This window comes from Oryctolagus cuniculus, chromosome 7, assembly GCF_051225735.1.
Source record: "Oryctolagus cuniculus isolate XC-2025 breed Fujian yellow rabbit chromosome 7, ASM5122573v1, whole genome shotgun sequence".
Classification (NCBI taxonomy): domain Eukaryota; kingdom Metazoa; phylum Chordata; class Mammalia; order Lagomorpha; family Leporidae; genus Oryctolagus; species Oryctolagus cuniculus.
The window spans coordinates 164803885-164822130 of record NC_142873.1 but is presented as its reverse complement, the minus strand read 5'-3'; the positions used below and the strand labels follow the sequence as shown (position 1 = coordinate 164822130).

The following is an 18246-nucleotide window of genomic DNA, read 5'->3' as shown; positions in this document are numbered from 1 at the left end:
TTTTTTACAAGTGTGTTTATTGAAAGATCTGAAAATAGTAAGAATGCTTCTAGCAATATTAACAAATTTGGGGATGTTAACAACGGGACATTAGGAATTATTTCAAAGCCAAAAGCTTTCTGGACCCGTGCGGCACCCTGCTCTCTGGGACGAGCGGCTCGACCACTCCCTCCTGGACCTGGAGCCACACAGGTGGCGTGGGGTGGACCCAGGACAGAGGGCTGCCAGGACGGCGTGGGGTCAGAGCCTCGGCGCCCATGGGGCAGCAGGGGGACCCTGGCGAGGGTCTCTGCCAGCCGGAGCCTGCAGTGCCCGTCCTGACCTGTTCCGACCAGTCCGATGAGAAAATGCAACCGTGGGGCAGACTCGGCCGCATTTGGGACGTCCACTGGGCAACCGCCACCAGGGCCCGCCCCGTGGATGCCAGCAGAGCCACGCACCCCACGCAGGTTCCGTGTGGCCCCGTGCACTGGCATGCAGCATGTGTGTGTCCTCAGAAGGGCTGTGGGAGCGGCCACCCTGCACCGGGCAACAGGACGGCTCCTCCCCTGCAGCACGGACGTGAGCTCTCGGGAAGCCCAGCGGAACCACCACCGGGCGGACCTGGGGCCCAGCTGTGTGGAATGTGGGGTGTCCCGCGCCCCTGCCCCCTCCCCGCCACCAGGCTCGGTGGGGGCCCCTCACCCTGACGAGCTGTGGGGAAAGCAGCGAGCCGCGGGGCCCTCGGCTGAGACGTTCGTTTCCAATGCCACAGGACAGACCAAGCACCCGACCCTGAGCCTCCGGAGACGGAAAGGGCCCCCGGCAGGAGCCAGAGCCTTGTGCGGGGCGGCCGGGACCCTGCTCGGTGCGTGGACAGGAGGGCGCCAGCCCCTTCCTCACTCTGCTCATTTAGAAATGCAAAAAAAAAAAGCAGACAGACTTCCGACGCCAGCAGAGCGGCGCGGCCTAGCCCTGCGCCTCGCCCGGCTCCTCCTCCTCCTCCGGGAAGTGGGCCTGCTTCTTGCGCACGTTCCAGTGCAGACACTGGGCCAGGCTCTCGAACCAGTCGCTCACGGCGTCTCGGACGCAGATGGAGGGGAGTGGGTAGCAAGAGGTAGTGATGCTGATGCTGCAGGGACCGAGGGGACACGGCTCAGGGGAGGGGCTGCAGCTCAGGGCCGACCCCCCAGGGCCTCAGCGCGCTGCGGGACAGACACTCAGGTCTGTGTGCAGGGGACACTGCCCAGGGGTGCGGTGCCCGGAGGACGGAGGCCGGCCCCCAACTCTAGGCAGCCGGGGGGCTCTGTGAGTAGCCACAGGTAGATGCCTCATGCCCGGCGGTCACGCCTGTGCTGCAGGTGACGCACCTGGGCCAGCGGCACAGCCCCCACCCCGACAGAGGAGACGCACACCTGTCTCCGTGGCGGATCTCCTGTCTCTTCCGTCCATCAAAGGACACCCAGGCAGTATTCCTTGCTTCTGGCGACAGCGTGATCTGTCAGGGCCAAGTGGAGAGGGGTGGGCCTTGGGTGGTGGGGGAAGACCCTGCAGGACCCGCTCCCACGCATCTGCTGGGCGGCTCCACCCTGGCCCGGAGCAACTGTAGCAGGGACCTGGGGCAGGGGAGAAGGGAGGCGGCGGCCAGGGCCCAGGCGGTCTCCTCCACTGGGACCGGGCACCCGTGTGACACGGACTGCCCTCCCCGTGTGGCTGAGAGCTCGCCAAGCCCCTCCAGATCCTGCCCGGGCGCTTGGACACAGCACTCAGGCACCCCACAGGGCTCATGATCCAGGGAGCCAGGAGTCGGCCCGAGGACAAGGCCAGGGCCAGGGCTGTGGGTGTGCCCCGGGCAGCACGGCGGGGGCTCCGTGCCCATGGACATGACTCACACACGAGAGGCGGAAGGGCGCTGGCTCTGACCTGCAGCTCGACCCCCGCGGGGACCACGATGGGCCGGAAGGACAGCGAGTGAGGGCAGATGGGCGTGACCATGATGGCCGGCACGTTGGGGTGGACCATGGAGGCCCCCGCGGCGGCTGCGTACGCCGTGCTGCCCGTCGGGGTGGACACGATCACTCCTGCGGCACAGGGGCAGGCGTCAGGCTCCCACCCGCAGCACTCTGAGGCCCCGGGGACGGCGACGCGGCCTTACCGTCGCCCTGCACCGTGGTGATCAGGTGTCCGTCCAGGTAGACGTCCACGTTAGACAAGTATGACGAGGGGCCTCTGTCAATCACCACCTCATTCAAGACCTGGAGGGGACGGCGCACGCTGGCAATGGGGCGGGGGCCTGCCCCCACCTCCCCCAGGCCTCGAATGAGGCCGCGGTGCAGGAGGGGCGAGGCCACAGACCTGGTACTGCACGGCCTGCTTCCCGGTGTCCGTGTCCAGGCCCGGGGCCGGCAGCCCGTTCTCACGGAGCCCGTTGTGGACGGCCGCCGCCTCGCCCCTGAGCGCCTTCACCACTCTGACCTTCAGCCGGCTCCGCAGAACCACCGCTGCATTCCCTGGGGGCCAGCGGGGTCAGCAGGGCCCACCCCGGGAGGCCAGCGGGGTCAGGGGCCCACCCCGGGAGGCCAGCGCTGCCCAGGGGCCCACCCCGGGAGGCCAGCGCTGCCCAGGGGCCCACCCCGGGGAGCCAAGACCCCCCCCAGGCGAGAGCGACACCCCTGTGCACTTCTGCCCAACACGCTGGCCGTCAAAACCGCTCGAAGCACCCAAACACGTGCAGCGTCTGCACCTCACGCCTGTCGCACGCTGCTCTGTGGCCACGGCACTGGAAGAGCGGCCGCGCCAGGGCAGCCCCGCCAGAGCTGCGTGGTTCCGGACCCCGACTTACCCTCTATCACCTGGGCAACTTGGGACTCAAAGCTCTCAAAGTTGAATGGGGTCAGGAAGCCCAGGGAGCCCAGGTGGAACGCCATGACCGGAGGCACGCTGCCCTGCGACCGGGGAGACGGGCCACTCAGCACGGCCTGCCCTGGGCCCTGGGCCTGGTGCTCCCTAGAGAAGGCAGGCCAGGCCAGGCCACGGAGCTCCAGAGGCCCCGGGTTCCCACTGCCCTGGCCTGGCCCCCAGCACCGCTCCTGCCTGAGGAAGTCGCCTGGGTCTGCGCCAGCACTCAGCAAGCCCCCTCTCCCGCCCACCGCTCGCTCTCCCTGCCTGGCCCTGGGGAAGGCAGAGCCCACCGGCACGGCACGGCACGCGCGGTGTGCGAGCTCTCTGAACTGACCCGGACAAAGGCTGCGGCCTGCGCGAGCGGCTGCCCGCCCTCGCCCACTCACCTGGAACAGCGAGGAGGCGTACAGCAGGGTCCCGTCTCCCCCCAGGCAAATGATGAAGTCGATCTGGTTGGAAATGTCGTCGTAATCTGGGAAACAGGAAGCCAGGCGGGCTCAGACCCGCAGGGCGGCCTCCCCCGCGCCGCAGCCCGCCGGGCCTCACCCTCGCGGAAGGTGCAGCACTTCTTCTTCACTGGCCCGAAGCTCTCGTCGCTCGCGATGGCGGGGTCCTCCAGGGCCTTCTTCTCCACGTACACGACCATGTTGTTCCCCTGGAAGGCGGGCGGCCGTGAGCCTACTGCCTCGTGACGGCTTTCCCTCGGCCCAGGTCGCCCGCAACGGCTCCCTGCTGCGGGAGGCCCCCGACCCAGGCGCTCCCGGCCAGGACTGACCTGAGCTGGACGCCTGGTGCAGGGGTGCGAGTGCTCGCTCCCGCCACGCAGGCCTGAGGACGAGTGTCCCCACGGACTCATGCGGCGGCGGACAACCCCTGTGGGTGCGAGCACCCTGCCAGCCCAGCGTGAGGTGTGGACACCCTGCCAGCCCAGCGTGAGGTGTGGACACCCCGCCCAGCTGTGCCATGACTGGTGCTAAGAGGCTGTGGAGGCGGGGCCTCTGGGAGGAGGCGGGGCCTCAGGAGGTGACTGGGATGAGATGTGGTCTCATGGCTTCCCATAAAGAGGGGACCAGAGGCCACACGACCACGCTTGCCACATGAGGCCCCGTACGGCCTCAGGACTCCGCCAGCCAGGTCATCATCAGGTACGGCCGAGGGACTGCAGGCTAGAACCGGAGGGGGGCGGCAAACCTGTTTCCATTAAAACCCAGCCCAAGTGCAGAACAGCGCTCCTGTGACAGACGGTCACGGTCAGGAGCAGCATGCGGGCTGCGGCAGAGCTGGGAGGGTCTGGGGTCGGTGGAGACCCGGGGGTGGGGAGCGGAAACAGAGGCCAGCCTGAAGGAGCCAAGTCCCTGCCCTGGACGAGGGCTCTGCACTCGGCGCTCGGCGCAGCCAGAGGCGCCTGACGGACTCGGGAAGGCTGTGTGGGTGGCGCTGCCCCCCCCAGTGCAGCCTGAGGTCAAAGGGAAGCAGAGCACGAGGACCCGGGCACCTGGCAGCCGCCCACGCAGCAGAGCGAAGGAAGCAGGTGGGTGAGGCCGAGCTGCCTCCCGCAGAGGGGTCAGCGGGTGCCAGGACGGGGAAGCCCCAGCCAGGGACCTGGGGGGCAGAACTGTTCCAGGAAGGGTCCTGGGAGACCTGCGACCCCCTCCCTGGCTCACCACCCAGAGCCACCGTGCGATGGAAACCCTGGCACTTTGCGGCCACAGCCATTCAAGCAGGCCCAGGTGGCAGCTGCACACTGGGGTCCACGTGGTGTCTGGAAGGCCAGTGCCACAGGGCCGTGGCGTGGCGGCTTCCACCACGACAGCAGGCGGCCATCCTGAGGGTGACATTTGGTGCAGCTGCAGGCGGGGCTGCGCCTGGCAGAGCTGCAGGGGCCTCCCCTCGCCTCTGGGCACACAAGATGCCCAGGGCGGTGCTGGGTACAGGGTGGAGACACTGCTGGGGACACCCAGACGCTGTAGTGCAGTGCCCTCGACTCTGGCCCCCGCTTCCTGCTATCGTGCACCCCGGGAGGCGGCCGAGGGCGGTTCCGACGCTTCGGTCCACGTCCACCCAGCTGGGAGGCCCAGGGTGCGCTCCAGCTCCTGGATTGAGGCTGGTGCAGCCCTGGCTGCAGGTCGCTGAGGACCGGCAGATGCAAGACGCCTGCACAGACTGCCACCGCAAAAAAAAAACAAACATTCAAGAGCCGGCGAGGCCCGCCCCGCGGGGTGCTGGACCAGGACTGCGCCCTGCGCCTGTCACCTGTGTGGCCCTTGCAGGCGCACAGCTGGGAGGGAGCCGTCAGGGCATCAGAGGTGCGAGGGTGGGACCTCAGCCTGCCCGGGGCACGGGGGTGTGGCCCCCGAAGCAATCAGGCCCAGATAAAGCCGTCAGGGTGCGGCTAAGGCGAGACCAGCTGACACGGGCAGACACGGGACCCACACGAGACCCTGCACCGCCTCGGGACCCTGGCAGCAAGGCCGTCACCGGACACGGCCCTCAGAACCACAGCCAGGACACCCCTCTGCCGCAGGCTGGGCCCTCAGCGGGACGCGGCCCCCCCCCGCCCCGCCCCCGCGCACTCGCCTGCACCAGGTACGCGCAGAGCTCCTTGAAGGGCTGCAGCAGGCGGGCGTCGCGGATCTTCTTGATGACAAGGACGCTCTTCGGGGGCTTGTTCCACGTCAACCGCTGGCTCGCAGGGTCCTGAATGTGCCTTGGGGGAGAGGAGAGGGTTCACGCCGGCCGCACACGGCCCCTCGGGCAGGACAGGACGCACGGTCCACCCCTGGACAAAGGCACTCACCGGCAGCCCCGGCGGCGCAGCCCTGGCCCGTGGGGACGGGCACGGGGTCCGGCCCAGCAGGAAGACCCTGCCTGCTCACCCCGTTCCCGTGTTCGGCCGCACCGGCCTGCAGTGACCGACGGTGCCCATCACTCACCTCGGCAGCCCCAACCCCACCAGCGCTCGCTCGTCCCTCAGCGACGCCCCGACGCCTCCGCAGGACAACTGCTCACAGAGCCCACTGAGGGGAAGCCTGGGGCTGGCCACCCCATGGCCGTCGGGGACGCCGGCTCCCTGCAAACACCCGGACCAGCAGGCACGGGCCCCTCAGGACAGGCACTCCCTGCCACGCCAGAGCGCGACCCTAGCTCCCTGCACTCCCACAGTGCGGACCTCTGGTTTAAAGTCGTGGCGGCGCTGCTGTGAGCGCCACGGCCCTGCCCAGCCGCCCCCGTGCCGTGAGCCCTGCCTCCCACCCCGCCGGGATCCCGCTAGCGTGCAGGTCCCGGGCACCAGGAACATGGGTGGGAGCAGCACCCGTGTCCCTGCTGTCCAGGAGCTGAGGGAGGAGGGGACTGGGGCTCCCTGTCGGGTTCAGAACAGCGGTGCAGACCGGCGAAGTTCCCTTCCCAGTGCCGTCGCGGTGGGGAGCGACAAGGACACGCCTACGGCGGCAGCACTGGCCGCATCCAGTCAATCAATGACCATGGGACGCTGGTCCCAGCACTCACCCTGTCCAGGCGTTTCTGGGGGGTGTGCAGCCACCCATGACACCTCCGTGGGCCTCACCGTCCGCCCCGTCAGTCGCGGGGCTCGCGAGGCACTGCCCCCTTCCAGGAGACGGCCGATGTGTCCATGGCATCGTGGTCACACTTTGCTAATGACAGGTGCACGCACAGCCCTGCCGCACCAGCACCTCCCGGCTGCGCATCCTACACTACCAGCCCAGCGTCTGCACCACCAGCACCGAGCGCAGCACGCTACAGAGCGAGGTCTTCTAAACACAGCCCGGCCAAGAGTCCCTGAAGTCACAAAATCCAACGAGACAGGATTCCCGCTGCTCACCGCGCCCTCCTGCCTCACCGAGGAGAGAGTGTCTGTCGGCGCTCGGCCCGCAGCTCAGAGGCCCACGTCCCGCATCAGCGAGCCGCGCTCAGTGCCAGCTCCAGCTCTGGACCCCAGCCCCCTGCTGGCCTGGACCCTGGGAGGCGCAGCGACGGCTCCCGCGACTGGGTTCCGCCATGCGCGTGGGACCTGGACGGAGCTCCCAGCTCCCAGCTCCGGCCGGCCTGAGCCGCTGCAGGCGGAAGACCTCTCTGCTTCTCTGCCTCTCAAGTAAGTGAAAACAGACCAAGCAAGAGGCCGCAGCTGTCCTGTTCTCTGCCGCGCTCCGGGCCCAGCCGCGGCACCGAGTGTGCAGCCTCCCGGCTCTGCCAGCCTCCCTCTGGCCTGTGGAACTGGCCCGGCCCGTGGGAGGAGTTCCCAGGCCACCGGCAGGTGAAAGGGCGTTCACTCCCAGCCCTCGATCGATCTGCACTGGGCAGTGGCCTCGGGGCCTGTGGGCGGTCACAGCCCTCCGCCCAGGTCACAAGTGAAGCTCTGACCCCAGTGGACTTCCTGGGGAGGACCACCAGCCAGATCCTCTGCTTCCTGCTGGGTCATCTGAAAAGTGGGTGCTGACCCTGCCGGGCCACGGCTGTGGGAATGGGACGGGCAGAGCAGGGCCACAACGGCGTGGGCAGCTCTGTCCTGACCACTGAGATGACCTGGCAACTTCTCACAGCACAGCCAACAAAAACGCAGGTTCATGGTGAAACCTAGGTTGGTTCCCAGACCGGAAGTCCACGTTCCTCACAGCTGTCCTGCCACAGCACCGGCCTCTGCCATCAGGGAAACCACGAGGCCAGGTCCCCAGGGAGTCACTGCCACAGCCACAGAAGGCCTGGCAGGGAGCGAGGGCAGAGCAAGCCACCGGCCTGGCCGCCACGGACCCTCGGGGCAGCTCCCAGCGCCCTGTGCCTCAGCCCGAGGGATCTTGGGGGCAGGCTCCCAGGGCAGAGCCTGGCCCCAGGAGCTGAGCTGGTAAAGGCCACTTAACCCATGAAATGGTGACCAGGGAGTGCCTCTGCCCAGACCAGGAAGTGCAGGGAGGGGCAGCTCTTGGCCAGGAGCAAACATGGGAGGGTGGGGCAGCCGTGTGGCGAGCAGCTGCGGCTCTGGCCTCGGGGAGCGCTGGCCCCCAGGGACCCGCGCGGCTGCCACATGGAGCCACAGCAGATAGCTGGGAGCCGAGGTGGTGGGGCTGGCCTGCCCTCGGCACAGCCCTCCCTGGTTGGGGTCAAAATGACAGGAGCTGTGTGTGGACGGGGGCGGGGCAGCGCACAGCCTGCAGGGGGCAGCCTAACGAGCCCCCGCAAACAGCTCCCAGCCAGCCCACTGGTGAGGTCCTAACCCCGAGGAGGCACTGGGTGATGCACGGTGCTGCCCAGGGGGTCCCCAGTGCACAGCCCCAGCCCCCACTACACGTCACAGCCTCTCGCATCTCACGTGCACCTCTCTTCTCAGAGCCAGACCCGGGCACGCACAACCTCCCCATCCGTCCCCAGCTCCCTGAAGCAGGCCCTGCGGGCACGGCAGGGCTCCCACACACAGGCCTGGAGGCCGCGGCCCCGCAGTGCCAGAGGCTCAGAGACCAGGGATCTCTCTGGAGAAAGTGCGAAGTAAAACGCTCCGAGCCGAGGTGGAACTCCAGTGTTTAAACCGTTTGGCTAGTTTTCCCCTAAAAACACAAACCGCAGCGGGGCCGGGGCACAGGACGCGGGCGGAGCCGTCAGGCCCACGACAGCAGACTGGGAGAGCCACGCCAGCGGTGCCGCGACGCGGTCGAGGCCACTGACGCGAGGCCTTGGTCCGCCGAAACCCCGGGCGGCCCAGAGCGCGTGAAAGCCGCGCCCACGAGGCAGAGCGTCTCCTAAACAAGCGCGGCCAGACGGGCTCGTTCATCGGCGTCTCTCGAGCTTCAAATGACCTCAGGACAAACAGCGCCCGAGAACAGAGCGGTCAGGAACCAGGCCACGCTGGCGCTCGGCGGGTGCCGGCGCGCGCCACTCTGCAGGCACCAGGGAAGCCAGCAGGACCCGGGGACGTCGCGTGGCTTTAAGTGACTGGAAACACACTGCTCCGTCCACACCACAGCCACCCCACGACACACACCCTCCCGGGGACCCCAACTCACATGATGGTCTGGGGGTTCTGCAGCACGCAGGCCTTTGGTCCAAAAGTGGTCACCGGGCACGGGCCATGCAGAGAGCGCGTCCTTCTGCAGAGAGCACACACAGCGCAGCGCCGTCAGAACACGCGTGTGCAGCCACAGACACAGACGGGGCCACCCCAGACTCCAGGGAGCACCAGCGCCAGCCCTGGAGCCCCAGGCTCCTCAGCGCGGCGGGAGACACTCCCAGCCCGGACGGGGGAGACGCCGGCTCTGAGACGGGCCTGGGGGTCTGCATTCCTGGGGGTGTCCCAGAACCTGTCTCCTGGTCACTATTTGGGAATCGAGAGGTCAGAACCTACTCCCAGGTGGCCTGGGGAGGGGGAGGTGTCGGAATGGGGGTCACAGCGCCTGGGTTTCAGTCCTGGCTCCCCTTCTGCTCACTTCCTGGGAGGCAGCAGTGGACGACTCGAGCCCCTGCGCCCCTGACACCCACATGGGAGACCCGGACAGCAGCTGCTGCAGGCATCCGAGGAGAGAATCAGAGGACGGCACATCGCTCTGCCCACCGTTGTGTGTTTCTGTTTGCCTTTCAAATACATACATTTAAAAACAAATTTAATGTTAACAAAAACATTTACCCTGAACTATACGAAGAGCCCAACTTTTCCAACAAATGAAAAGTGACTGACTCATGGCATCCTGGGAAAAGGCCCTGGGCTGGTGCTCCTGCCTTTACCGGGGTCAATGGGCTGAGGCGACACCTGTGACCTCCTGACCACGGGAGCAGGACGCTCCGGGGCCACTGGACGTGATGGCCAGCAGGGAGCCGCCCGCTGCTCTCTGTCTTCAACCACTGCCAGCGTCCCAGTGTCTACGCTGGAGAGCGGGCGTCTGGTGGCTGTGGCACACCTGGGGCCTTTCTGGACCGAGCGTGCTCTGGGCTTGCTTACGTACGTCTTCTAAAGATGATTAAGTGTATTGCAAAACCCAGACTGGACTCAGGAACTCAAAAGGCAACCAGAAACCAGGTGTGCGGCTCCTCCACTTGCCATGGGCGCCTTGGGGGCGTGGCTCCCCTCCCCCGCCTCACTCAGGGCCCTCCAGAGCCTGCCTCTGACCGCTGACCGCTGTCTGTATCCCCAGGTCCAGGGTCCTGACAGGAAGGCTGCACGGAGCCAACAAACTTACAGAAACCGAAAGCAAAAAGCTCTGTCGGGCACCGCCACGGCCTGGAGGCACCAGGGACCGAGTGACAACTCCACAGCGGCTGCTCTGGGCAAGCCGTGCCCACGCCGCCAGGGCCCTCACCAGTGACGGGGTGCTGCTGCCCACCAAGTTCATCTGGTCCCCAAACGTGGCCTGCTTTCAAAACCACTTTCCAGGGCTGGGGTCGTGGCACAGCAGGTCAGCTGTTACCTGCGATGCCGGCTCCCATATCAAAAGCACCGGTTCAAATCCCGGCTGCTCTGCTTCTGATCCAGCTCCCTAGTAACGCGCCCGGGAAGGCAGTGGATGATGGCCAAGTGTCTGGGCCCCTGCCGCCCACCCATGTGGGAGCCCAGGCTGGAGTTCCAGGCGCTGGCTGTGGCCTCCCCCGGCCCTGGCTGTTTTGGCTACTTGGGCAGTGACCTCGAAAACAGATGTCTTCCTCAGCCTTCCAAAAAAATCTTTAAAAACAAACAATAAAACAAAAACAACAACCATTCTCCACCGAAGAACTCTCCCTTGGCTGGCACGGGCGTGAGCCCTCCTTGAGGGCACCGCCTGGCGAGCTCAGTGCCGCCACCGCCACCGTCACCGCCGCGTGCCTGTCAGGCCTCCCGGACACGAGGTCTGGCTGCTGTTGCCCAAGCGCCATTGAGCAAGAGCAGTGCCGCGGCCCACGGAGGGGCAGGCGGGCAGAGGGCACACACGTGACGGGCCCTGCCCAGGCATGCCCTCCGGCCCTCGCCTCTCTGAAGGGCCAGGAACACAGAGGTCTCCTCACCAAGTCTAATACTGAAAGGCAGTGTGGGGGCGGTGCTGTGAGGCAGTCGGCTGGGCCTCCACCTGCAGTGCCAGCCCCCACATGGGCACTGGTTCCAGTCCTGGCTGGTCCACTTCCCATCCAGCTCCCCGCTATGGCCTGGGAGAACCGTGGAAGATGGCCCAAGTGCTCAGGCCCCTGCTCCCAGGTGGGAGACCCGGAGGAAGCACTGGACCGGCTCAGTTCCGGCTCTTGTGGCCACTGGGGACTGAACCAGCAGATGGAAGACCTCTCTCTCTCTCTCTACCTGACACTAAAAAAGAACGAACGAGCGAGAGAATCGGTGTGGGCTGAGCTGGGTGGTCTGGGCCAACTCGGGAGGTGGCCACCCAGGTCCACCTTCTGGACAGAAACCACACTAGTAACACCGGTCGGCCTCAATATTTAATTCTCAAGGATTCTTCGTGACCATATTAATAAATCACATCACGAACGGGAGGGGAAGAGGCCTCGCGCCCATACCTGAACTCCTTGGTGCTGCCCGAGGCGGGCGAGGCCGACAGGCTGCGTGACTTGGCCCGGCCCCGGATGGGGGGGCCGTCGCCCCAGGTCTCATCGCCGTGGCACGCCGAGCAGCGGTAGGCGGCGGAGTCTGGACTTAGCTCCTTGTTTGTGTTCATGTTTTCTTGTTCCGTTTCTGTAGCCGCTAAGCAATAACTTTGGACAGAAAAACACTGATGTCTTATTTAATAAACTAACAAACACAGATACACAAAACAGCGATAAAGCACACACATTAGGGGAAAGCTGCTGATGTCCGATTTACCCAAGTTTTTTGAAAACAGGCTGTCTCCACCCCAAAGAGGACAAAGACCTCAGCCATGAACCTGGGGCTTCTGGAAGGGTCTGGAGCCCTAGAAGCCGAGGAGTGAGAGGAGCGCCGGGGGCGGAGCTGTGGCGCTGCTGGCACACAGCAGCCCCGGGGTCAGTGCCGGGGCAGGACATGGCGCCCTGCACGGCGCCCGTCAGTCCAGGAGAGCCTGCACAGGCTACGTTTAAGTTCAGCACTCAGGAAACGTCCACCAAGGCCGACCTACACTGAAGCCAGGGCGGGCCTCAAATTCCAAAAGAGGAGAAGGGAGAGAAGCTCCTCTCTGCCACAACACAGCAGAACCCAGAACCCAGAAACGGGGCCGGCGCTGGGCGCAGTGGGCAAAGCCGCTGCCTGCAGTGCCGGCATCCCATGGGCACCAGTTCCAGTCCCGGCTGCTCCACTTCCCATCCAGCTCTGTGCTGTGGCCTGGGACAGCAGTGGAGGACGGCCCAGGTCCTCGGGCCCCTGCACCCGCGTGGGAGCCCTGGAGGAAGCTCCTGGCTCCAGCCTGGCCCAGCCCTGGCTGTTGTGCTCATGTGGGGAGTGAACCAGCAGATGGGACATCCCCCCCCATAACTCTTTCAAAATAAGTAAATAAATCTTTTAAAAAAATACACACACACACAAGAATAAAAGTGTGACAAAGCCGTGCGGCCCCCACACTCCCACCACAGGGGTTCTGAACTCGCTCCCGACCCTGGCGAGGGCTGACGGCGAACCTCAGAGCCAGTCCACAGAGCACCCGGAAGGTGAGGGCGATGCCGACCCGGAGCCAAAGTCTACTCGCGGTTAACGCCAGGCTCAAAGTCCCGAGAACAAAAGTGGTGAGCTACACGCCCGCCGGCTGTGCCGCAGCGTGGCCTGGGCTCCGTGCCTGAGCTGCGGCAGAGCCCCTGAGGGTCCAGATCCCGGCTCTGGCCCACCCCGCCCGGCCCCAGCTGTTCGGGAGTGAACCAGCAGATGGAAGATCTGTCACTACATCTCTCGAATAAATAAATAAAATCTTGGAGGACAGCACTGTGGCGTAGCAGGTAAAGCCTCCACCTGCAGTGCCGGCATCCCATATGGGCGCCCATAAGAGTCCCGGCTGCTCCACTTCCCATCCAGCTCTCTGCTGTGGCCTGGGAAAGCAGTAGAAGATGGCCCGAGTGCTTGGGCCCCTGCACCCGCGTGGGAGACCTGGAAGAAGCTCCTGGCTCCTGGCTTCAGATCGGCCCAGCTCTGGCTGTTGGAGCGATCTGGGGAGTGAACCAGCAGATGAAAGACCTCTCTCTCTCTCTCTCTCTCTCTCTGCCTCTCCTTCTCTGTGTAACTGTGACTTTCAAATAAATAAATAAATCTAAAAAAAAAAAAATAAAACCTTAAAAGAATCAAAGAGGAACCGTAATGAAGAAACCGTTATGGTGACGGGATGGCTGCCACACACAGGGAACCAGCAAACCGGCCAAGGCACCTGCGGCGGCAGACGCCGGCACACGCCGGCACCGAGGCGGGTAAGAGGGCCTGGGGTCGTGACCCAGGTCCTGGGGTGCGGCCCGAGGCACACAGGGACAGAGTGTCGTGCCGGGGACACAGCGGGAAGAGGCCTGGAAAAGCTGGCCCCGACGCAGGGCCCGGGGCACAGCACGCAGGCAGCCCACGCAGCAGCCCACCACACGACCCACGACGTCACCCCAAAGTCAAGACGGGAGAGGCAAACTCGATACACAAAACCAACCGCATTTCTACATACTGAGACTCGAAATGTCCTTCACCACCGCACTGAAAACAGCCAAGACCCGCACACTGACCTACACCCACAGCAGCGCTGAGCGCCCCGGAAGCGGCACTGATGAGCCTGTGTGGACACACGGACCACAGAGGTTAGAGGAAGTGGGGCTGACAGCGCCGCCCCAGGCCGGAGCAGAGAGGGGTCCTGGCACGGAGACCCCCCATCATAGGCGCCCGTCATCCTGGACAGAGGTGCTGAGCCACACTGGGACACCAGGCTGCAGCTCAGCCACTCCCTCACCCCCACGGCAACTCCAGAGAGAGAGAGAGGGAGAGAGGGGGAGAGAGGGACAGAGGGAGAGAGAGGGAGGGAGAGGGAGAGGGAGGGGGAGAGAGGGGGAGAGAGGGAGAGGGGGAGGGAGAGGGGGAGAGAGGGAGAGGGGGAGGGAGGGGGAGAGAGGGGGAGAGAGGGGGAGAGAGAGGGAGAGGGGGAGAGAGGGAGAGGGGGAGAGAGGGAGAGGGGGAGAGAGGGGGAGGGAGAGGGGGAGAGAGGGAGAGGGGGAGGGAGGGGGAGAGGGGGAGGGGGAGGGAGGGGGAGAGGTGACCCAGAGCGAGAGCAAGAGGTGGCCCCCACAGAGGCCCCACGACTTCCTGACACAGGAACAACCGGGCACGCCAGGTACCCAGCGGACCCCAACCCAAGCTCACACCCTCAACGCCAGTCCAGGGGCCCCGCCCACCAGCATCCCCCGCGGAGCCCCAGCTGCGCCCTCACCCAGCCGGGAGACCAGAGTGCAGCTCCGGGCCCGGCCTGGCCCAGCCCGGCTGCCCCGGGCACCTGGGGAGTGACCCAGCCGACGGAACCCCCTCTCTTCCTCCCTCTCTCACGCAGCTCTGCCTCCAAACAAGTACAAGTAAGAGTTACATTTCAGCCGAGAGACCTTTGGGACAGTACCACGTGACCAGAGCCACGCCGGCGCCCCACGGCCCGCGCTGGCCTCTCTCCCAGGTTCCGGGAAGGCACGGGCAGCTGTGCGGACGGTCACCGCCACCCCACGGCCAGCCCGAGCCGACAAGTTTTTCAGGAACTTCAAGCTCTGAGGCCCAGACAGGCCACTCGCAGGAGGACCAGGGGCGGGTGGCACTGGGCAGCACCCACCTCCGAGGGGTTCTGGGCCCTGCACCCGCGCCTCCGGCCAGCGTGCGCGTGTCGGGCAGCAAGGCCTCCTGAGGCGGCTTCCGGGCCATGGCTCACCCACAGGTGCTCGCGGGCTCACCTACCCCACGCACGAGCCCCGGCGCACAGCGCGCGTGCACGGGAAACTCAGTGACACGGGGCGCGCACACGGCGAAAGTGGAACCCCGGCGTCCCAGGGCTGCAGGGGCCCTGCCGCCACCGCTGCGGGCGACAGGCCAGTGCCACCCCCGAGGACACGGGCCGGGAGCCCTGCGAACCCCGCAGGGCGCGGTGAGGGCCTGCACGGGGAGCCGCGAGAACCCCGCACCCGCTGCCATCGCGAGCGGCAGCCCCAGGCGCCCGGCGTCCGTGGCAGCACCTGCTGCGCCCGCCGGATCGCGGGGAGCCAGGCCAGGGCTGCGCGGGGCGGGGCGGGAGGGTCCGGGGGCGCGGCCCGGGCGCCCCGGAGAGGAGCCCTCCGGGGTCCGGGGACGCCCCTTCGGGAGCCCGCCGCGCTCCTCCTCGCGCCCGGCTGGGTCAGGGAAACTCCTCGCTCGGGGGCTGCGCCGCGCGCCCCGCGCCGGGACCCCGCGGCCGCCTCAGCGCCCGGCTCCGGCCCTGCCCGGCGCCAGCCCCGGCTCGCGCGCCCCCGGGCGCCGAGTGGCCGCGCGCTCACCGTTCGCCGCCGGCGCCGTCCCCAGGCCGGGCCTCGCCCGTCGCCCGCCGCCGCTACCTGGCCCTCCGCGCCCCGGCCGCCGGCCGCCCCATGGCCGCCCGGACCCGGCGCCGGCGCCGCCGAGCAGCTCTGCGCCGCGGCCGCCCAGTGCGCAGGCGCGGCCGCCACGCATGCGCCCTGCCGCGCCGCCGCGCACGTGGGGCCGCCGCCGGGGTCGACGGGCGCGGGAGCGGCAGCGGCGCGGGGGGCGACGGCCGGCGGGCGGGGGCGGGGTCTCGGGTCACGTGGGCCGGTGCCGGCGAGCAGGTGCGGGGGCGGTGCGCGCCCGCCGGTCCCCGGCTCGCCGAGGCCGGCCGGACTGTGTGGCTGCGAGCGGCCGCGCCCACCCGGGGCTCTGGGGCTTCTCTGGGGTGGCCGTGGACAGTGCTGTGCGCAGTCCACAGAGTGGAGGACCCTGGAGGTGGGACGAAGCGGACAAGGCCGCAGGAGCTTCTTGTGGGACTGCCGGCCCCGCCTGGCCAGGGGCCGAACCCGCTGGGCCCGGATGCCCCAGGGCCGCTTCTCCTCCAAATGCTCCTTTGCGTGGGCGCACACACACACTCCCTGATTGAGCCCCTGGCCGCCCCCCTGTACGCGCTGTGGTCAGGCTCTCGCTGCCCAGAGGCCGTTGGGCCTGGTGCTGTCTCCCTGAGGGCACCGGGGCCCAGGACCACCGGGCAGCAGGGGCACCGAGGGTGGCCGAGGGATTTCTTAGCGTCTGTAACTTCCCCTGGCTGGTTGTGTAAACTCGGCCACTTCTCCAGGATGACCACCAGCGTCTCCACGGGGGGAGCCCTGAGCCGCCTGTGCGGATGGCTGTTCCCAGGACGGCCACTGGCCCGGCCGCCGGCGCGGGGCTCAACCCAGGGACCTACCTGTCCAGCGTGCTCCCGGACGCAGGAGCGCTGCCCGGCCGCTGACCAGGGTAGCCGTCCACCCCGGGCCTCAGGCTGCCAGGGCAGCCCCTCCCACTTCAGAGAAAACAAGGGCTGTGGCTTCCTCCGGAGACCTCGATTGCGCAATCCGGGGCCCTGGACTCAGAGGCCAGGGGCTCACGTCCACCCTGGCACTCGACCCGCGCTCGCTCACGCCACCACCGCCGCTGGAGCACCCGGAAGTCCTCAGAGGCCAAGGACTGGGGGAGGAGACGCGGCCTCCCCCCAGGGGCTGCGAGGGAGGGGCAGCAGGTCCCAGCCCGAGAGCTGCTCTCAGGGATGGGCCCTCGGGCGTGTACACTCCAAACCAACCTCGGCCTGTCCTGGGAGGCCTGGGGCTGGGGAGGCGCAGGGCCGGGCAGCTCCCGGAGCTGGCTCCTGTCCTTCAGGCTGGGCGGGGGCGCCTCTGGCTGTCTAGGCCACGGCTTTCCTTGGGGTTGTACTCCAGCTAGGGGTGGGGAAGTTGGCTTCCGCTGGCTGGGCTCGGCACCCAAAAGAGGAAGTGGCCAGGAGGGGCTGAGACTCCCCGTGGAGGTGTGCCACGAGCTTCCCCCAGGTCAGCGCACCCCTCGGTCACCAGGCTGGGACCGGCTTCCCAGGCCCCAGGCCCTCCTCTGGGACTTCACCCACAGCCGCACACGCGACAGGCATGTTTGGGCTGCTTTGGCCGTGGCCCCCTTTCTTTGCCTTGTGCCTGGCTCAGCAGATGAGACAGGTCAAGGGTGGAGCAGACCGCGGGGAGTGAGGAGGGGGAGGGGAGGGGCGCGGTCTTGACCAGGGCAGCCCAGGTCAAGGGTGGAGCAGACCATGGGGAGTGAGGAGGGGGAGGGGAGGGGCGCGGTCTTGACCAGAGCTTTCCAGGGACCAGCATCCCTCAAACGGCAGGTGCCTGGGGTGGGCGGGGCTCGCGATGTCCACAAGCCCCCCTCCCCCACCCCGTGAAGAAGTCTTTGGACCCTGAGGTCCAGAGGCCCAGTAACTTGCCCAAGGTCAGCCTGGATTCTGAGGAGGAGCCATGCTGGGGGACGGGGCAATGTGGCCAGGCCTGCTGCTCCCGGGAACACAGCTGCCCTGGGTCAGCCCACTTGGCAGCCCGACCACTGGTGAGGCGGCAGCAACACTGGGTGGCGTGTTTGTGTCGTGAGTGTGGGCAGCGCGGGGTGCCCCTGCTGTGGGCTCCTTGCTGAGGGTCAGGCTCTGCCAGGGGCAGGGCAGCAGAGGTCAGCACAGAATCCTTGGCATGGAGCTGGCAGGACACAGGGCACAGGGCAGGCTGGAGTGGCCAGGAGGCTGAGGAGGCTGGGGGACTGCTAGGGACGGGGAGGTGCACTCACATGTACCTGCCAGCACCTGCCAGGTACGTACTCCTCCAGGTGGGGCAGGGCCAGGTTCCGGAGCACCGTGGGGGCTGCAAGGCACACTGGAATGTGGCAGGGAAGTGGGTGCCTGGCATTCGGGGTGCAGGCAGACACGTGGGATGTGTTGAGGGGCTCCCAGCCCCCTTCAACCTGTGCAAGTCTGTTGTGGCTCGGCCACGACCCTCCCCTTGCCACCCCGCCCTCGCCAGGTGCCACTACCTGAATGCCCTGTTTGGGGCCAGTTTCACTGGCTGCGTTGCTAGGGGAGCTAAGGCACCTGCTGTCCTAGGTCAGCTAAGGGGAAGGAAGGGACAAGGGCTGGGCTGTGGGAAGGAGAAATTGCAAGAGGAAGTGGTCAGTAGCGCCCCCAGCTCTGCTCAGACCCTGCCCTGAAGCATGACCCTGCCTCTGCCTGGACAGGGTCACCCCCGACACTCTCTCCTACACTGGGCTCTTCTGAGACAGCCCCAGGGCTGAAGCCTGCGCATCTATGAAAAACAGTTATTTCAGGAAGAAGTGGGGGAGCTCGGAGCCAGGCAAACCCACCCCTGCCGGCGGTCGAGTACCCCCGCCCTGAGCGCCTCAAACAGCGCAGGCCCCAGGCAGGCACAGGTGACGCTCACCTGCCCGAACAGCTGCCT

The 18246-nt window shown here is 66.9% G+C and overlaps 1 protein-coding gene across 9 annotated transcripts; it reads right to left on the bottom strand.

Moving 5' to 3' along the window:
* Positions 1–16435, bottom strand: NADK (NAD kinase). 9 transcript variants are annotated; one of them, XM_089301576.1, is made up of 13 exons: positions 14196–14350; positions 13443–13547; positions 11359–11553; positions 8892–8975; positions 5458–5587; positions 3427–3535; positions 3267–3352; positions 2822–2924; positions 2335–2489; positions 2135–2234; positions 1903–2060; positions 1395–1477; positions 1–1111 (listed from the first exon to the last, which is right to left on the bottom strand). In XM_089301576.1, the coding sequence occupies exons 3-13, from the start codon at positions 11514–11516 to the stop codon at positions 949–951; spliced, it is 1329 nt and encodes a 442-aa protein (XP_089157702.1). In that variant the 5' UTR covers positions 11517–11553; positions 13443–13547; positions 14196–14350; the 3' UTR covers positions 1–948. The 9 variants fall into 9 exon arrangements, with proteins under 9 accessions (XP_089157702.1, XP_069935516.1, XP_051696500.1 ...); XM_070079415.2 differs by having other exon boundaries at positions 13501–13547; positions 14196–14314; XM_051840540.3 differs by lacking the exons at positions 13443–13547; positions 14196–14350 and adding an exon at positions 16188–16435.
* Positions 16436–18246: the final 1811 nt, after the last annotated feature.

Excerpts from the sequence above, each read along its gene's own strand:
- NADK (XM_051840537.3), bottom strand. The coding sequence starts at position 11,841 with ATGTCCTGCCCCGGCACTGACCCCGGGGCTGCTGTGTGCCAGCAGCGC. Across the intron at positions 11,554-11,662 it reads CCTGTTTTCAAAAAACTTGG|TTATTGCTTAGCGGCTACAG; the intron begins GTAAATCGGACA and ends TTCTGTCCAAAG. Across the intron at positions 1,478-1,902 it reads CCGCGGGGGTCGAGCTGCAG|ATCACGCTGTCGCCAGAAGC; the intron begins GTCAGAGCCAGC and ends TGGCCCTGACAG.